The sequence below is a fragment of the Mirounga leonina genome, unplaced genomic scaffold (genome assembly GCF_011800145.1).
Source record: "Mirounga leonina isolate KUSES-001 unplaced genomic scaffold, KU_Mleo_1.0 Mir_154, whole genome shotgun sequence".
In the NCBI taxonomy this organism is placed as follows: domain Eukaryota; kingdom Metazoa; phylum Chordata; class Mammalia; order Carnivora; family Phocidae; genus Mirounga; species Mirounga leonina.
Genome location: NW_023270389.1, coordinates 4,446,493 through 4,464,279, shown reverse-complemented (window position 1 = coordinate 4,464,279; position 17,787 = coordinate 4,446,493). Strand labels below are relative to the sequence as shown.

Sequence of the window (17,787 nt, the reverse complement as noted above, 5' to 3'; positions counted from 1 at the left end):
AGCACAGTGCCTTACTTGTGGTAGCATTAAAGAGATCTTTGTTGAGTTGAACTGAAGTAGAAGAAGATGTTATTTTCTCTGGGTCATTCATGGCAAAGAGGCCCACGAGGGGCTCTTCCAGTCAAGAAGGTATCTTTTTGGCGACCGTCCTTTGACTCTTAACTCCTGCCCTTTGAAGCTTAGATTGATTTAAAGCCCTTTGCTTTAAATGCGTAAGCACATTTGCCTAAATGAGCTCATGGCTTCATCTAAGCCTGCTCGCTCAGGGAGATTTACATTTTTCTGCACATTTACAAACATATGAGAACAGAGATATGTTGTGGTTTCCTCTTATCTTCCTAGCACTGTTTGCATGTTAAAAGAAGAACTTGGGGAAAGTAGTGACCAGAAGGAGATCAGTGGAATTTCGTGTGTGTTTGGGGGGGGGTGCGGTGGTGGACTGCAGAGACATGTGATTGGAGGAGTTTCTCCGAAACAACTGGGAGGACCCCAGCCTGCAGCCTCTGCTCTCCCTGCTCTGTAACCCCTGAGACCCCCCCACCCCACTTCTGCAAGGTTTCCTTCTGGCAGCCGTGCCCAGCGAGGCACGGACAAGGAGAACTGAACACAGCCAGCCACAAGTTCAAGGGACAGAAAGCTGCAGCTTCAGGGGACCCGTGTATTTACATCTGGGACTCAGGGGGCGCCTCGTGGTAAATAAGCACAAATGAATCCCCTACACCTCAAAACCCAAAGCCGCCTGTATTGTCACAGTCAAATGAAGTATTTTCTGGGAGCAGTTTGGGGAGAAGATGGAGTGGGTGAAGCCCTCTTCCTGCAAGAGGAGAGGGCCAGTTACCGCTCAGTCTGTGTTTTTGCAAGGAAGCGTTGCCTTCTTAGATAGTAACAGAATTCAGGACTCAGCCAAGTTGGGCCTGGAACCCGACTGGTGGGGTTCGGGGAGCAGCTGGACCCCAGAGACCCCACATTCTCTCCGTCCCTGAGGCTCGCCTTCTCTCGGAGGCTCTCCGTGGTTCACCGCCGATGTCTCCCGTGCTGGGCTCTGGGGGACCGTGCTTCCCCTCCAACACATGGCTGACCCCTTCGGACAAGCATCTACTAAAGACTGGGGTAAGCAAAAGAGAAACTTGAGGAAAAAATAAGAGTACCAGGAAGCTGTCTTATGAGACATGATTTAGGCATCTTTAGCTGCCTCCCTTCTGAGCTCCTGGTCCGTCTGAGTGCCATCCTAGCGTCTGTCAGCCCCGTGACTCCAGGTTGGAGCTGGGCTCCCGAGGGATTTGGAGGGATGTCCCCCCGCCGAGACCCACCTCATCAGACCTGGTGTGCTGCGTGGAGCTGCTCTTCCTGCAAAGCTGAAGGAGAGTCAGCTCTCCTTTGCTAAGTGCCCACCCTGGCCCTGGGGCTTGTCCTGCTTGGGCTTCTTAGGGGACAAGGTGGCTGTCATCGGCTTCCTTTCCGTGTGCCTCCTGAGGTCGGGCGCACAGACTGTGGGGAGGGGTAGGCCCTGGGGCTGCTCCGCCGAGCCCCTGAAGCCAGTGTGGCCAGACGCCGTGCGGGAAGCTTCCTGGGACGCTTATCGGGAACTACGACCAGGAGTGGGGGGCACTGTGCGGATCTGCGCGGGAAGATGAAGTCAGGGGCTCACTTATCCTCCTGTGCCCACTGTTCCCACATGTAACCACTCTGTCTGCCGTGATGGAAAGCTGCGCGCATCCTGAATTTCACATTCCCGCTGTTCCTATGTGTTTGCCAGTGTTCGCATCCATGCTGACCACCCTGGCTGTTTGGAATTTCTGTCTGAGGGGCCACTGTCTGGCTGAGGTCTGCATAGCCCTTGACTCTAGATTGGTCAGAGGGCTGGCTCCACCCTACAGGGCTCAGGCTTCGTGCCCATCGGTGCCATGGAATGTCCCAGATCTGGAGGCAGGAGAGGTGGCCTGGGACTGGGAAGGTGACCTTCATCCCGGACCTGGGTGCACAAAGGTCAGAGATGACCACGGTTCAAGTCCAAGGTGAGTCACCAGTTTCGGGGGGTTGGGGGGTGGTAGGGACTAAGGTGCTGCTCAGGGATCTGGTCTCTAGAGGTCAGCAGCCCTCCCTCTCGCTGCCCCTGATGCTAGGCGGACCACAGAGCCCTGAGATGTCCACCATGCTGTCCAAGTGCCCTGCCCCCGTGGGGTACATCCGGAGCCTGGGGAAGGAGGGGGATGCCCTGGGCTGCAGAAGCACCCTGAACCAGCCCGGCCACTCAGTCCCAGAGACCCTGGGCCAGACCCTTCCCTTCTGGGGACCAGATGCCCTATAAGGCCCTCTGGCTCTGGCTCAGGATTCCAGAGGGGCTAGGGTGTAGTCATGGGATGAGAGGTGGGTCCTGGGGGACAATGACGGTGTCTGTCATGGGGCACAGGGCTGTGGCCTGGGATGTGCCCTAGCTTAGACCCCCGCCTCTGGGATCTCAGGGTTCAGGAGTCCCCCCTGAGCCTGGGCCTGCTTCTCCCCAGAGCTGTTCCCGCCTCCAGTGCTGAGCTCTGTCCCTTCTCCCGAGCTCCATGAGGGGAGCTCACTGACCCTGAGATGCCAGACGGAGCTACACCCCCAGAGGTCGGCCTTGGGGCTCCTCTTCTCCTTCCACAAAGATGGCCGCACCTTGCAGAACTGGGGCCCCCACCCAGAGCTCTGCCTCCCAGAAGCCGGGTGGGAGCCTCTGGGCTTTACTGGTGCCAGGCCACCCCTGAGGGTAGCAGGGTCCAGAAACAGAGCCCCCAGCTGAAGGTGAGGGTGCAGGGTGAGTGGCAGAGGCCCCTCTGCAGAGAGGTCCACTCCAGCAACAGGGGAGAGGCAATGCGGCCGGCTCCAGGGAGAGGGCGCCTGCAGGCCCGGGGGGAATGGAGCCAGGTGGCAGATCTTCCTGCGGGTCTCTGGGTCCCCGGGGCCCCCCCTTCGCACACAAGACTCCAGCTCCCGCGTCACCCTGCTCACATCTTTCCAGTGCGTGCCTCCCCACCTTTCTGTGTCACGACTGTCTTCCTTGGCTCAGCTGCCATCCCCAAACACCACAGACCGGGTGGCGGGGGGGTGTTCAACAATGAAAATCCGTGTTCTCACGGTCCTGGAGGCTGGAAGTCTGCTATCCAGATGCTAGCGCTCTCGATCTCATTCAGGGCACTCTTCTGTAGGCCTGGGGACGGGAGGAGGGATGGACAGAGGGGGGAAACTCTCCGGTACTTCTTCTTATCAGGGTGCTAGTCCCACCGTGGGGGCCCTACCCTCATGAGCTCCTCTAACCTTGCCTACCCCCCAGAGGCCGCATCTCCAAGTACCATCTCACTGGGGGGCTAGGCTTCAACAGACAAGTTTGGGGGACACAAACTTTCGGCACATGGCATGCCCATGGCCTAAGTGCAGGAGAGAAGTCACCACCGGGACGCTCATGAGAGCAACTCTGAGGCTCTGGACCCTAGGTACCAGCTGTGACCTTGACCCGGCGTCCTTTCCAACAGCTCTGCAAAGCTGCCAGGACTCCCTTTGTACCGCAGCATGCCCACGGCCCCGACTCTGCCTGGGAATCCCTTGGCTGGCATAGACGAGATGGGGCGAGGCCTCTTCTGCCTCGTCTGCCTCTGTCCACGTCAGCACGTCTGAGCCTCCCTTGCTCTCCGAGGGCACCGAGAGATGACCCCCTTCCCCCCACTCAGGGCCGAGCGCAGCCAGCTCGCCGAGGGGCTCAGAGGCTGTGGGCCCAGTGTCCCTGCTGGAGCCCCTGTCCCTCGTCGCTCCCCAGGGCTGTTATCGTCAGGAGTCGGTCGCGCCTGGAAGGAGGCGATGTGACAGATTGGCTCATCTTGTCTTTCCTTCTCCTCACTTTGCTTGAAAAACGAATGTAACACATTGTGTAGTGAAGGATTCACTTTCCCCGAAGAGAGGTCTGGCCTTTGCCGGGGGCTACTGGGTTGATCTTTCGATATGTCATGTTGGATGGGGGTGTCTCTCTTTGCGTGGGGACCTTGGCCACCAGACGGTCTAACAGTGTGATTTATGATGAGGGTTCTGGGCCATGTGGTATCAAGTCTACCTACAGAGGGTCTGGACACTAAAGGTCTGAGCCCAGCCTTCGGAGGGACCAGACGCTGACAGTCGGCCACGTGGGCTGCACATCCTCGAGCTCCAACAGCCATGGGCGCCAAGGCTGGCGTGAGCTTTTCCGTGCATGTTGTCACGTGGACGCCAGGCGTGTAACCCAGGGAGACGACAGGTTCGTCTCTTTTCGTGGGCCTACGCACTTCTCCCCTGGGCGGAGTTCAGTCTGTCGCCTTTCCCTGTAATAAACCACAGCTGTGAAAGTAAAAGCTTCCAGTGTGTTCTAGGAGTCCTTCTAGCTGATTACTGAAACCACGGTGGTTCTGGGAACCCCTGGACCTTGCACTTGGTGGTCTTGGGTGGACTGTGTTCTCTAACTGTACGTGGGGCTAACCTCTTGCATGTGGTCTGCAAAATGCATGCGGGATAAGACACCAATCAGCCAGGAAGATGAGATTCAAAGCAAGCAGGGTGGGATGAGGAACTGGAGCCAGGAGCGAGGTCAGGATCCAAACAGCATGCGTTAGTGCTCTGTCCTGGCTGTGGCCGGGCGGCAGGTGTGGCTGTCCCCTGACGGCAGGACTCTGGGAGGGCAGCGAGGTCTACGCAATCATAGGACTGCTCAGGGCAACGGCCCTGGCTGGCGGCAGCGAACGGTACCTTGAGCTCATCTTTTCCATAGCCCCGTCGACTGTTCCTACTTCTTGGGCGCCTGCACACAGGCTCTGGGCTTTGCAGCAAAGCACTTGGGAGAAGGGCAAGTGGGTAGGGTCCTTGTGTGACGTGGTTTGGCTCTCAGCTTTCGGGGCTCAGCCCCTTGCCCCTCCTGCGCGCCCTTCCAGCACACAGTCAGCCTACCTGGACGTCTCTGGAGCCGGGAGCTGTCCATCCTGGGACCATTCTCTCCACCGCTTCTCCCCCTCCCACAGAGCGGCCTGGTGGTTGCCCCCAATCCTTCACTTCTCCTTATGACCTTCCATTTCCTCTTCTAGGAGACGGGGGGATCCCTGAGCCTTCCCCATTCCTCAGCCATTTCCATAGATGGAGAGAAAATGTCTCATTGTTGGTGTTCCGTTACCAAGCTGCTGTCCTCTTGGAGAAGGGAAATCTCTCTGTTCCAGGAGACCACCTAGCCTCCAAGCCACCTTCGGCGTTCTGGGTCAGGACTCCAGACAGCCCCTCTCTTGCTGAGGAAGGAAGATTTGACCCAGAGAGCAGACTGACCCCATAGGGTGTCATGAAACCTCTCGAGGGGATCAGCTCTTTGGACAGGGAAGAGGGAACTCTCCCTGGTGATAGTGTTTTGTATCTGAGATGAGGAACTGAAACCTTTCTCAAGAAAAGTATTTAGAGTGTGTTGGGGGGCGGTGGGGGGGCAGGGGGAGGACCAGGTAGCCCTGGAGAAGGGGAAAATGAGGTTGTCTTCTGAGTCCCAAATTAGTAAATTGATACTTAGTGGATCAGAGATGAGATTTGCAAATTATCCCCAAAGAAACAAATGATCAAATCGAAGTATCTACCTTATTAGAAAAAGGAGATGGGGTGCTTGTGGACTCATTGCGAGGAGAGTCACAGAGGTGAGCCTTGACCGTGGCTTCTGGCTTCTGTCTGGGGCTCTGGCGGCCCAGACAGAGCCAGGCAGAAGGAGCGCCATGGAGATGGACACAGTAGGTCGTCAGCAAATTGTTAAACCCCAGACCATCTCCTTGCCCCAGACCCCATGCTCCTGGCAGCCTTCTGTTGATAACTCCTCATACTGACTGTTCGTGTGGGAGACGTCGGGGCAGGGGAGCTGCAGCTGGTGATGGGATCCGAGTGCCCTCAACCACGTGGACTTCTTGCCCCCATCCCTGGTCATTCCTTTGTCCAGCTCAGTTCTTCTCACTTTATTACTTGATGTTATATGTTTGTTTGCTTGCTGTCTATTGCTGATCTCCCCCAACCCCACTCAGTGATGTGGCCTCCATGTTTTCCTGCTCACTGCTGTGGTCCCCGTCGAGGGCAGTGCCTGGCGCTCACCGGGAGCTTCATAAATACTTGCAGGATGAGGGGATAATTGTATACGTCAGTTCATGACAGCTCTGGTAAAATGAGGCTGCCTCCCAGATTCTGATCACCCCTGGGACACGGGAGAGCTGGAGTTTTGAGCCTACACTGTGAAAGCCGGGGTCTGATCCGTAAGAAAAATACCGTCAGGTACAGACCTGAGTGGGCTCTCCGCCACGGCTTTCTTTTCTTTCTTTCTTTTTTTAAAATTTATTTAAATTCAATTAGCCAACTTAAAGTACATCATTAGTTTCAGATGTAGTGTTCAGTAATTTATCAGTTTCATATACTGCCCAGTGCTCATCCCATCACGTGCCCTCCTTAACGCCCGTCACCCAGTTACCCCATCCCCCATCCCCCCACCAAGGCCCCCGCTTTTCTCTGCGCCCTCCCCTTTAAGCGCCTCCAGTCTCGAATACAATGAGCAGTAACAAATGAATACAAATACAAACTAACAATTCCTTCAACAATGATGACATTTACTGAGGATTTTCTGTGCGCCGGGACATCACCAGATACAGGTCTGTTACCTCCCGAATCAGTCCAGTCCAGTCCAGTCCCGCCAGCAAGACACCAGGTGACCTGGATTTGGGCTCAGCTTTGCTTAGGCCTCTGATTCTGGGCCCTCTGGTTTTTGTTTTTGCTTTTCGTGGTTTTAATTTGTAAAATAAGGGGCTGGACAAGACCAGTAGATTCTAAACTTTTCTTCTTTTGGCAACAGTGCCCTAGTCCCCAGCAAGTTCTGCTTTGGCACCCCCGATGTCGACAGGTAAAGCACACATGTCAGGTGCAAGCTCCCAGGCCTCACCCCTGCTTCCTGCCGCAGTCCGGGAGATGCGCTCCCAAGTTCCCCGGGGACCCCCCAGGAGGACAGATGGAAAGCCCCAGAGCCCCTCTCATGTTCTAGGAAGCCCAGCCCAAGAAGGTGGCAGTCTCACTGCCCTACTCACGGGGAAAGAAACCTTTTGTGACACAAGACAAAGGCCAACATTGGGGAACTTCCTCTCTGTTTCAGTGAAACACAAGAGCAGACAGAGGGTGGTTTTCTCAAACTTTAGCGCACAGTGGAACCCCCGGGGGACCTGGAGCAGCAGGTGGATTTGCAGCCCCTCCCTCCACAACCCCCACCCGATTCCCTGGGTCTGGAGTGGGGCCAAGGGAACCAGCACTGTGACCAGCCCTCCCTGGGACTGCGTGTGATTTCCCACCTGTACACGCTCCAAACCCCGCATTCTGAGAATGAGAGCACTTGGGAAAGGAGTCGTGGGAAAGGGGGGTGTGGGAACCCACTCTGGGATCCGGGATGAGACAAGGAATGAGTTGCCAGGCTGACCTGGCGCAGGGTCGGGGCACGCCGACTCCCAGCTGGGCTGAGCATCCCGCAGCAAAGCCCACTGCCTCCCAGACTGGGGCTGATTGGTGCTGCCAGAGAACGTTCTTGAATAAACCCATTCATGTGTCCTGTATCATAGACTTCCTGGGTATTCTCCTCAGTAGTCAGAGACCCTGGCCAGTGATGCGGGGGCTCCGGGTCCTCCTGGTACCAAAGCCCTCGATCTTTCCACTTCACCAGCCGTCAGTGATAGGCACAGCTCACAGGTGCCGACCCTCGCGGTGTGCCAGGCTCGGGCCCCGTGCTTTGCAGGCTCATTTCCTTTGTCATCTCCTTTCGTTGCCCAGCTGCCCCACGGAGCATGTGTGGTGAGTACCTCGCTCCGCAGATGGAGGAACCCAAGCAGCGTGGCTGCAGGTCATTCTCTTACCCCTAGCCCCTGCCGCCCTCCAGATCTGTGGGGCAATTCGTTGTCCAGAAAAGCTAAGGGTGGCCCCGGACTCTCAAAGCTTAGCTAGCTCACCAAGTAACATTTTGCTCCTGTTCTAGAGTAAGCACATAATGTATCCTACAAACAAGGCACTTTCTAAGAGTGATTATTGATAATCAGGCTGGACAAGAGGCTTAAACTGGAACAGTCCCCAGAAACCTGGACACAGAGTCACCTCATCTGTTTCAAAGCCTGTCCTTTCTCCCAAAATGCCTGCCTTTGACACACACTCCAACCTCAGTTTCAGCCGATAATGTGAACTCTACTTTGCAGAGAAAATGGAAACCACTAGACAGGACTCCCCTTAACTTCTTGCCCCAGACAAATCTCCCTTCATATCTGACCAGCTTATTATAATAAAAGACCATCTTGCAACCTAAGGCTGGGTCTTTCTGCTGGGCTCTGAATCTGAGTCCCTCACCTCTTCTGGGGGCAGTGGGGGCCTCGTTCTGTCCACCAGCTCCTTTATGTCTTGCTTCTCCATCCCCACTCCCTGCTCAGCATTTAAGTTTGTTCAGATCTCTCCCATCTTAAAAAAAAACAACAGCAGGGTGCCTAGGTGGCTCAGTTGGTTAAGCGACTGCCTTCGGCTCAGGTCATGATCCTGGAGTCACAGGATCGAGTCCCGCATCGGGCTCCCTGCTCGGCAGGGAGTCTGCTTCTCCCTCTGACCCTCCTCCCTCTCATGCTGTCTCTCATTCTCTCTCTCTCAAATAAATAAATAAAATCTTAAAAAAAAAAAAAAGCCAACAGCAATACAACTTTCCCTCTACCCCACGCTCTCCCTTCCCCTCCTGTGCTGTGTTTCTCCTGCCTCTGAAAGGTGAATGCTGGAGAGAGGGGCCTTATCAACCCAAGCGGCCCGTGAGGCCCAGGGAGCTGACTTCTGCCCCCTCTGCGTCGGCTCAGCTCCTCCACCCCAGTGTCTCGGCCCCACCAGGCGGAATCTGTGCGCTTTCATGGGTGGGTGCTGTTCTCTCCCACCTCAGGGACCCCGCAAGGGCTGGTCCCTCCTCTGCAGGGAGGACTGCCGTCACCTCTGTCCCTAGTGGCCCCTCTGGGTGCACCTCGACTGTCAGCACACTGTTTCAGAGCTCTCCTGCTGCCTTCCTGGTGCGGCTGAAAAACCAGCCTGTTAACCCTGACATTTAAAAACAGAAGGCAAACCCTGCGGGTAGAATAGAATAGAAGACATGCACATCTCCCCTCGCTTTGCTTTGGGAGGGAGGTGACTTATTTGGGACCTACCTGCTGATAGCTCCTCCAGGATCATGGCTTTTCTGTGTGGGTCCCCGTCTTTCCAGACCCAAAGAGAAGCCAAGGAGACAGTCTGATGAAAGGTTTGACCCTATATCGCCGCCCCTCCCCTCTGTCAGAGCAGGACGGGCTTCTCCCTGGTTCCTCTTTCCCAAGGTTGTTATGGCAGGAGAACTGGGGTGGGGGGCTTATTTCTCATTAACGTATTTGCCCCTAAAAATCCAGGCAGAAGATCTAAATTTTACTGGCTCAACTACTTTATCATGTACAATAGTATCATAATCTAGGTTCCTCCCAGAGCAGGGCCTTGGACATGGACTTGGGTGGAGGACGTCTTTAAGGGAGGTGATCCAGGAAGCCAGCTGGGAAGAATGAGGAACACAAGCCTGGAACGGGACGAAAGCCAATAAAGGGTGTATCGGTGGCTGGGGTCGCTCAGGGGTCTGCACACTCCCCACACGTCCCGCGGCACTGCGCCGGGGCTGAGTGGCCTTCCGCTGCTTCCCAGAAAGGCCCAGAAGGGAAAAGCGAGGTGCAAACAGGGCGGAGGGGAACCCTCATGGAGCTGTCCAACAGCAGAGCAGAAATCAGTGGGGCCCGGGGCTGCGGGAGGGGAACCCCAAGTGTCTGCTGCATGCAGGATGTTAGCTGGAAGCCTCCCCGCGTGGTCCCTCCAAGGTGTCTAGGAGACAGGTGTCCGCAGGTCAACGGGAACAAAGGGGAACCTGTTCACTGCTCTGGAACCCCTCACCCCGGTGGGGAGTTCACAGTGGGAGACTGGAAAGAGATGTCTTTGGAAACAGCTGTTACTTTATTGTGAGTCGGCACCACTTCCAATGGAGGGATGCGAGCCAAGTGAGAGGGTGTCAAAGAGAGGACTTGCGGAGGTTTGACACGTGGGCCTCACGGGGGTGGGTCCAAGGGGACAGGGACCTACACCAGGCCTGAGAGAGTGGAAACCGTCGTACACTGAGATCAGAGTCCTTGCAGGCAGGCAGAATGCGGTGTATGCTGTAGATTTTGGTGTCAAGCAAGGAATATGGCGGGCCACCGAGCACCAGCCATGAGACACAGCCTTGTTGCTGGGTCTGGTGCCACACAGTGGGGACAGTTGGCCAGATGTCCAGGGGCTGTGGGAGGACCTTCAAAGGACCAACCCAGAATAGAGATGTATCCACCCTGGGTCAAGGGTAGGAGGGATGGAACCGGTGGAAACTCTTAAGAACCCATAAAACTGCTCCTCTAAAGAAGAGACCATCGTAACCATCTGCCAGACCCACAGAGAGCAAAGCCACTCAGCCAGGTGAGTACGATTCCATCACCTCTCCTTCATGCCCGCCCTCCTGGAGATGGGGGGGTGGGGCGGGAAGGAAGTGAGTTGGGGGAAGGAAGTTCAGGGCAGCAGAGGTGCAGGGGTAAGCTGGGAGTGAGGAGAGAGAATCTATCTTTCCCATTCCCCAGTGTAGGCTTCCAACCTGAGACAGACCCAAGCAGGGGGAAGGGGAGAGTGATTTGAATTTAAGTTTGGAATTTTGTATATTACAAGAGACAGGAAGTTCTCATTTCTGAACTGAGACAGAAATCAAGACCAGAGTTCTCATTTGGGGCAGGAGAAGACCACCCTACTGAATAAAAGTGAAGGGGTGGGGGCTGCTGGCTGGCTCAGTTGGCAGAGTATGCGGGACTCTTGATCTCAGGGTTGTGAGTTTGAGCCTTACATTCAGTGTAGAGATTGCTTAAAAATAAAATCTTTGGGATGCCTGGGTGTCTCAGTTGGTGAAGCCTACCACTTCCATTCAGGTTACGATCTCAGGGTCTTCGGATGGAGGTCCAGGTCAGGCTCCTTGCTCAGCGGGGAGCCTGCTTCTCCCTCTCCCTCTGCCCCTCCCCCTGCTCGTGCTCTCGCTCTTTCGCTCTCTCTCAAATAAATAAAAAAACTTTAAAAAATATTTTAAAAAAATAAAAATCTTTTTTAAAAAGTGAAGGGGTGGTTAGAGACAGAAATGGAGTTGAGTTTGGATCACAATCCATGAGCCAGAATGAAAATCAGATTTTCAGAGTGTTTGAAAATCATCTTCTGAGAAGTCTCTTCTCCACATTGGACTGGGAGGGTGTGTGTGTGTGTGTGTTTGTGTGTGTGAAAATTATCTCCTACTCAATAAGCATGATGTGCTGTTTGTTCTTGTTGATGGAGACAGGTCTAATCAATCCGAACACAGCTCCTTTTGGTGGATCCCCGTGGAACAGCCGTGAGGTGCCCCTGGATCCCCTTTCCAGAAAGCTTGTCTTCCGCTGCAGGGGTGTAGTTGACGGATGGCCTCCAATGCAGCCTCCAGCATTCCCGCTCCTCTTGGGCAGGCCCAGCCGGGATAGCACAGTGAGGGGGTGGGATCTTTGCCCCAGAGCCCCCACCAACTTAGCAACTTGACTTAGCGGAGACTGAGATGATCTGCTTTGCATGGAGGGGCTCCCCCTGCCCGACTCTGTTTCCTTCCCTTTTATCTTCTACAGGGCGTTCCCCTCCACGAAGAGGAAACCTAGCCCCGGCACCTGCTTCTGAGAGACCACAACTGATAGACTCACACTTTAGACTCTGGATATTATGCAGATATTATGTTTTCTTTTCTCCTTTTTTTTTTTTGCTTTAATTTTTTTTAAATAGGAAGACTACATAAGAAAGTTTTCATCTACACTTAAAAAAACCCCACAATCTCCGAGGTTTGACGCTCCCAAATTGAATTTTCAGAACTGCCCACCTCATTTTCTTCTTCACTTAGCAGATCCTAGTACCCTTGAGGTCATTTCTCCTGGAAGGCTTTCTCCGACCTCCTGACTTCAAATTTGCTAAATCCCCTTGTCCTCGGCTCCCCAGATGAGTCCTTGGGTGAAACTCATCAAACTCGCAGTTAGTTGTCCACAGTCAGATCTTAGCCCCTGATCTCCTCGAAGTCATGATCTAAAGCTCTTGGTCACTGCTAATCCCTCAGAATTTAGGACAGTGCCTGGGCCACGGATGCTGCTCAGTAAGTATCTGACGGGTGCTGAATCTGATACCCTGAAGATATGAGGTGCTGCCACAGGACCGGGGCTGATAGATCTGCCTCTGTGGTATCATCTATCTTGAAGGCTTCACTCTTGCTTCCCGATCACAGCACAGACCTGTAGGATTGAGTATTCGAAAAAACGTAAAGGTTCTCCTGTCTGAGTACCCATCCGATGCCAGAGATGCTGTAGACATCCACCGATCCAAGACTGGCCTGTGTTAGCTTGAACACCAGCGATGGAGACTGGTGCCTCCCAAGGCCACCACGGTGTCCTGGGCAGCACTCATTGTTGGATCTCCTCCAGCTTTGGTCCACGTCATAGTCTCACAGAACAAGTTAGTCTTTCCATAATATTAACAACCTCGATGGGTTCTCAGGCCCAAAGTGTGCTTTTTTTAAGGGGGTTATTAAAATTTTTCTTCCTCTGAATAGTCTCTCAAGTGGGAACCTAGCAAGCTTAACATAGGATTACTTCATTTATTCATCTATTCCAGAAATACCAATTGGGTGCTACATGCGTCTAGCATGGGACATACAGAGACGTCCCAAAAGACGGAGTCCATCTGGGGAGACCAAAATGCTTGTAAGGTCAAAGGATCATAGCAATATAGGAAGTGCCAAGAGAGAGCTGACCCAGAGTATGCTGAGGGCCAAGAGCTCCAGGTGGGGCAGCGGCGGGGTATCTGGGAACACAGGGGGCAGGGTGTCTAGGAAGGTTTCTTGTAGGAAGTAGGATCTGAGCGGTGTTTGATGGACAGGAAGCATGAGTCAGTGGGTGAACCAGCTGGGCAATCAGGCTCGGAGAGAGAACTTCCCAAGATGGACAGGGAGGGGCTTAGTGGGGATGAAGGAAGTTGGAGGCTGCTGGGGGCTGAGAAGCATTTCCCCTCCTAGAGACTGCCAATCAGTCACTGTCTCCAGGAGCTTCCTGACAGCTTGTCTTCTTCATTGGCTTGGGGGCCGAGCAGGTCAACCTACTGGGGCACGGGGCTGACATGGGGGCCCTTCTGTGGTTGCTCCTGCTTTTGCGGCTCCAGGCAGGTGAGAGAGAGAGAGAGAGAGAGAGGGCAGTCCTGGGATGGGAGCGTCTCCGTCCCTCTGCTCTCCTGTCCCACCGCGGTTTGGGCTAGCAAGGCTTGGGGCTGGATGCTTTGGCTCTTGTGCAGTAGAGAGAATAGGGTGTGGCTTCGGTGCAGGGCCAAGAGGTGAGGAAGCCTGGAATATAGAAGGGGGACCAGCCCACCGCAGCCAATGGCGAAGGAAAAATGTGGAGGGTGAGGGCCCAGCCAGAAGCCAAGCCCTGGTAGGTGCTCAGGTCAGGTGCAGCGGAGAGCCAGAGAGGCAGCTGGGCGCGGGATGGAGCATAGGATGGAGCACGGGGCCACGGAAGCCGCGCGGTGGAGCCCGGTGCTCCCACATCAGTGTCCCGCCGCCAGGCTCAGGAGCCCGAAGACACGAGCTGGGCTGTTTCCATCTGTTCTTCCCTTTTCTGCAGCCAAAGGGTATTCTGGAGATGATGTGGATACAGAAGAAGTAGTTGCAGTCCTTCAGGAGTCCATCAGCCTCCGCCTGGAAATACCAGCCGATGAAGAGGTTGAGAACATCATCTGGTTCTCTTACGTAAGACTTGCCACCGTGGTTCCGGGGAAAGAGACACAGCCGGCTACCGTCATGGTGACCAACCCTCGATACGAGGGCCGAGTGAGCTTCCTGGACCCCAGCTACTCCCTGCACATCAACAATCTGAGCTGGGAGGACTCAGGGCTGTACCAGGCTCAGGTCAACCTGAGGACATCGCAGATCTCCACCATGCAGCGTTACAATCTACGTGTCTACCGTGAGTCTAGGCTGGGAACTCTAGCGCTGCTTGTTTCTGGCTCTCCTGAGCTTTGCACACAAAGGAGCGGTGGTCTCGGGACTGAGTTATGGTTTGAGGGGCGGGGACTGGAGGGCCGACGGTCTCCAGCGTGCCCAAGCCTAGTGTCTGAGCTGCGGCCACAGGCGGAGTGACCTGCATCAGTGAGGCCCTGGGCACGCAGGCTGCTCGCCTGGACCTTCCTGATGGAGTGGAAGGGGTCCGGAGCTTCGTGTGCAGACCTCCAGGGCCCCTTCTCCCCCACTGAGATTCTGCATCCTGGGGATGGATGCCATCTTTATTCCCGAGCCTTTTATCCTCCTATGCCATGGGAGGGCTACTAATCAATATCTCCTCTCTGCCTGAGCCAGATTTCTCAGTGCCTGTGACACTGACTGATATTCTAACTTGAATCTTGCAGAGACACTGATTAAACTATAAATGCCCCCAGGAGGTGTGATAACATTTTCTGGGATCAAGGAGGCAGAATGGGGTTTGGAGGAAGGTGGGGTGCACAGGTGAGGGAGAGAAAGCAAGGACATGGGGGGGCACGTAGAAAATGCCGTAGGCAGCTCTCTCTGCCTTAGCAGCTGCTGGGAGCCCCTGGCACCAGATTTTATGGCGGCTGGGTTATGTTAGTTTCTGTTTATGTGAAGAGACCTTCAGAAGGCACACCCGTCACGCCAGGATTGAGGACCTTAAGAGAACAGACCCGACCCCTGATTACTTGGAGGGTCTTCATGTCCTTCCTTCATCTAGGACGGCTGTCGGAGCCTCGTGTCACCGTGAACTTTGAGATTGCTCAGGAAGATGGCTGCAATATATCTCTGACCTGCTCTGTGGAGAAGGCAGGCCTGGATGTGACCTACAGCTGGATCTCCTGGGAGGATGGCATGGACACAGTCCATGAGAGCTCTGCCCTCAGCACATCCTGGCGGCCTGGGGATGATGCCCTTTCCTACATCTGCAGGGCCAGCAACCCCGTCAGCAGCATCGCCTCCCGCCTCATCCCTGCCGGGCCCTTCTGTGCAGGTACCAGGCCCCCGGGGACACCCTCCGAGCGACCGCAGGCCTCCGGGCTACCACCACCCTCCCCCCGTTCTTCCCAGGTGTGTACCTGGAACCCAGACCCGCACTCCTCCCCATGGGGCCTTGTCCCCTGGACTGGGGCGGGGGCTGGTGCTCCCACCTTCCAAAGGTTCTCGAGTCTCTCGCTCAGCTTGAGATTGCTCCTCGCATCTCAGCTCCTGAGCTTCTGTGAGCAGAACACATAGGTCCAGAGACACTGGCAAAGGAATATCAACTGACTGTGAACTTGAGACCCCTCTGTGGGATCTGGGCTGGGTGTCTGCCTCCAAATCCGGACTTCCCCTCCCCCTGGCGAGGGGACCCCCCCCTCTCTCCCTTCTTCTGTCCCAGATCCCGGCTTTCCTTCGGAGAAGGCGACTTACTTCTGCCTCTTGGCCAAGGGACTGCTTCTTCTCTTGCTCGTCGTAATTCTGGCCGTGGGGCTCTGGCTCATCCGAGCCCAGAAACGATGCCAAACGCCAAGGATGAGGAAGCTCAAGAGAAACAGACTCAGACTGAAGAAGAAGGAGAAGCCCCGCCCCAGACTGGCCTGAGCGCCCCTGGGGACCCCTGTCCTGAGCACTGTTTCTCCCCAACCCCTGGGGAGTCCTCCCCCGCCCCACCTGGGGGCTTCTCCTCCCAGGGGGCAGCGGGCTGGGTATCCAAAGGGCCATACTCCTCAGGTCAGGGGGCATGATTCTCTGGCAATAAAGTCCTATCAGGTGACAGCCACTCTGGAGCAGCTGCGTTTGGTCCTTCGCCGGGTGACTCACAAACCTGCTTCCCCGACCTCCCTTCCATTCTAGGTGTCCTCCCCCCAGTCCCTGTGCTTTCCACACTGCCTCTGCTAAGGAGAGTGAGTCCAAAGCCCCCTTCACAACAGTATTTATTCTTCAACGCCTATCCCATTCCCACCCACACACGTAACACGTACACTTCCAACAACAAAGTGAGCGATCCCTGTGACCCAAACTGAGTCTGTGACCCCTAAGCAGGAGAGTTCCCAGCACTGAGCAGCCACGGAGGGCGGGGGGTCTTCCCGCTGAGACTCCTCTGCTCTCAGACTCGGCTTCCGCCCTGGCTCGGTGCAGACTGTGAGGCACAGGGACGTGTCCAGCGTCCTGGGCTGTCCTTCGTCCTCCCCAGGGGCTGAGTCAAGCCCGATGACCCTCAGTCATCTTCGTGTCTGCCTGACGCTAGCCGCGCTGGGCCTCTGGGGCCGGCCGCAGACGGACGACAACTTGGCTGGACCAGTAGCTGACGTCCGGACCCCTGACCGCCGTTCGTGGTTAGTATCACTGTCCTGGCCTCTTAAGATTTCCATGTCCCAAACCTTCTCTCTGGACTCTTGTCCTGAGTGCATGCCCACCCCCTCCCCACATACCCATCCCGGGCCAAGGCCCTTATGCTGATCCCCGCCAGCAGTCTGAATCCCTCACCTGGGCCTGCTGAGCCCTGTCTTGGTCATCCTCCCCGGACACTGTCTTGTGGGTGTTATGCAGGCCGGGCAGGTGGGGAAGCGTGAGGGGAGGGCACTGGAGGCCACCAGGTGACAGGACACATAGGTAGTCAGTGAGCTGCAGGAGGTGGTGTAGGACATGGGTAGAGCCCTGGGTGGGATCACAGGAGCTCCGGGCCCCTCTCTGCCACTGGCCTGGGACACTTTGTTCAGCAAACACCCATTCAGGCTCCGGTCCCTTTCTACAAGGAGCGCTCTGAAGGAGAGGCGGGCGTAGGTGGCCCTGAGTGGGCTCTTACAGCAAGGTGGCTATGGAGGCGCAGGAGGGCTGGCTGGTTCCCCCTGGGAATCTCCGTGGAGGCTGAGGGACTAGGGGAGGGCCAGTGGCAGAATGCCTGACGTTCCTACTGCTTGTCTTCCCCTCTTTCAGTGAGAAGGATGCTGATCTCCAAAGTGACTTCCAAGAAAAGGATTATCGGGCTGTGCAGGGGCAGTGGGATGCATAGGGGAATTGTGGGGACCCAGGACACTGTTTTTGGGAAGACAGGACAAGTGGGCCAGGCACTAGGACACCCGGGAGGAGGGTTCTTTCCGGGTTCCAGACGGGAAAGGAAGCAGGGCCAGGAGGCAAGCAGGGATTTCCTCCATTTCTATGCAGGAGATGGAGCCCCTTGGGGCCTGGGAAGGAGTTGGTGAGGTTGGGAAACCAGTCCCCAAAGAGCTCCTCAGGTGGGCAACAGATCAACTCTACTACCCCCTGAGGGCCTGAGCCCTTGTCCCCCTGGAAGACAGTCCCTGCTGCCCCGAGGCCAGCCGATTCTCTGCACCTCTGCCCCACCTCCCAAGAAGGCCCACCTTCAAAAAGGCCTGAGGTTCAGGGCCAAGCCTGCAGCCCCAATTCCCCTAGCTCCTGTAATCCATTTCTGGAGGCTGACTGGGAAGACATGCGGGGCCGCTGGTTTTTCCTGTATCTCAGGGTCAGGCCCATGGAAAGTGAGTAAAGAGATGGACGTTCCCTGTGCAGCTGATCCAGGGCTCTCCCTGGGAGCTGGCCAAATCTTTCTCCCACCATCTCTGAACAGAGAAGGGCTGAGGCCCCAGACCGTCCAGGGGGAACCTGGAAGACGAAGGCAGAGCCCCTCAGAAGGTGGAATT

General features: G+C 55.7%; 1 protein-coding gene across 1 annotated transcript; it reads left to right on the top strand.

Annotated features, from left to right (window-relative positions):
• The first annotated feature begins 13,173 nt into the window (after positions 1-13,173).
• Positions 13,174-15,865, top strand: SLAMF9 (SLAM family member 9). The gene is made up of 4 exons (XM_035009494.1): positions 13,174-13,291; positions 13,746-14,087; positions 14,865-15,137; positions 15,525-15,865. The coding sequence occupies exons 1-4, from the start codon at positions 13,246-13,248 to the stop codon at positions 15,725-15,727; spliced, it is 864 nt and encodes a 287-aa protein (XP_034865385.1). The 5' UTR covers positions 13,174-13,245; the 3' UTR covers positions 15,728-15,865.
• Positions 15,866-17,787: the final 1,922 nt, after the last annotated feature.

Excerpts from the sequence above, each read along its gene's own strand:
- SLAMF9 (XM_035009494.1), top strand. The coding sequence starts at position 13,246 with ATGGGGGCCCTTCTGTGGTTGCTCCTGCTTTTGCGGCTCCAGGCAG. Across the intron at positions 13,292-13,745 it reads GCTTTTGCGGCTCCAGGCAG|CCAAAGGGTATTCTGGAGAT; the intron begins GTGAGAGAGAGA and ends CCTTTTCTGCAG. Across the intron at positions 14,088-14,864 it reads TTACAATCTACGTGTCTACC|GACGGCTGTCGGAGCCTCGT; the intron begins GTGAGTCTAGGC and ends TCCTTCATCTAG.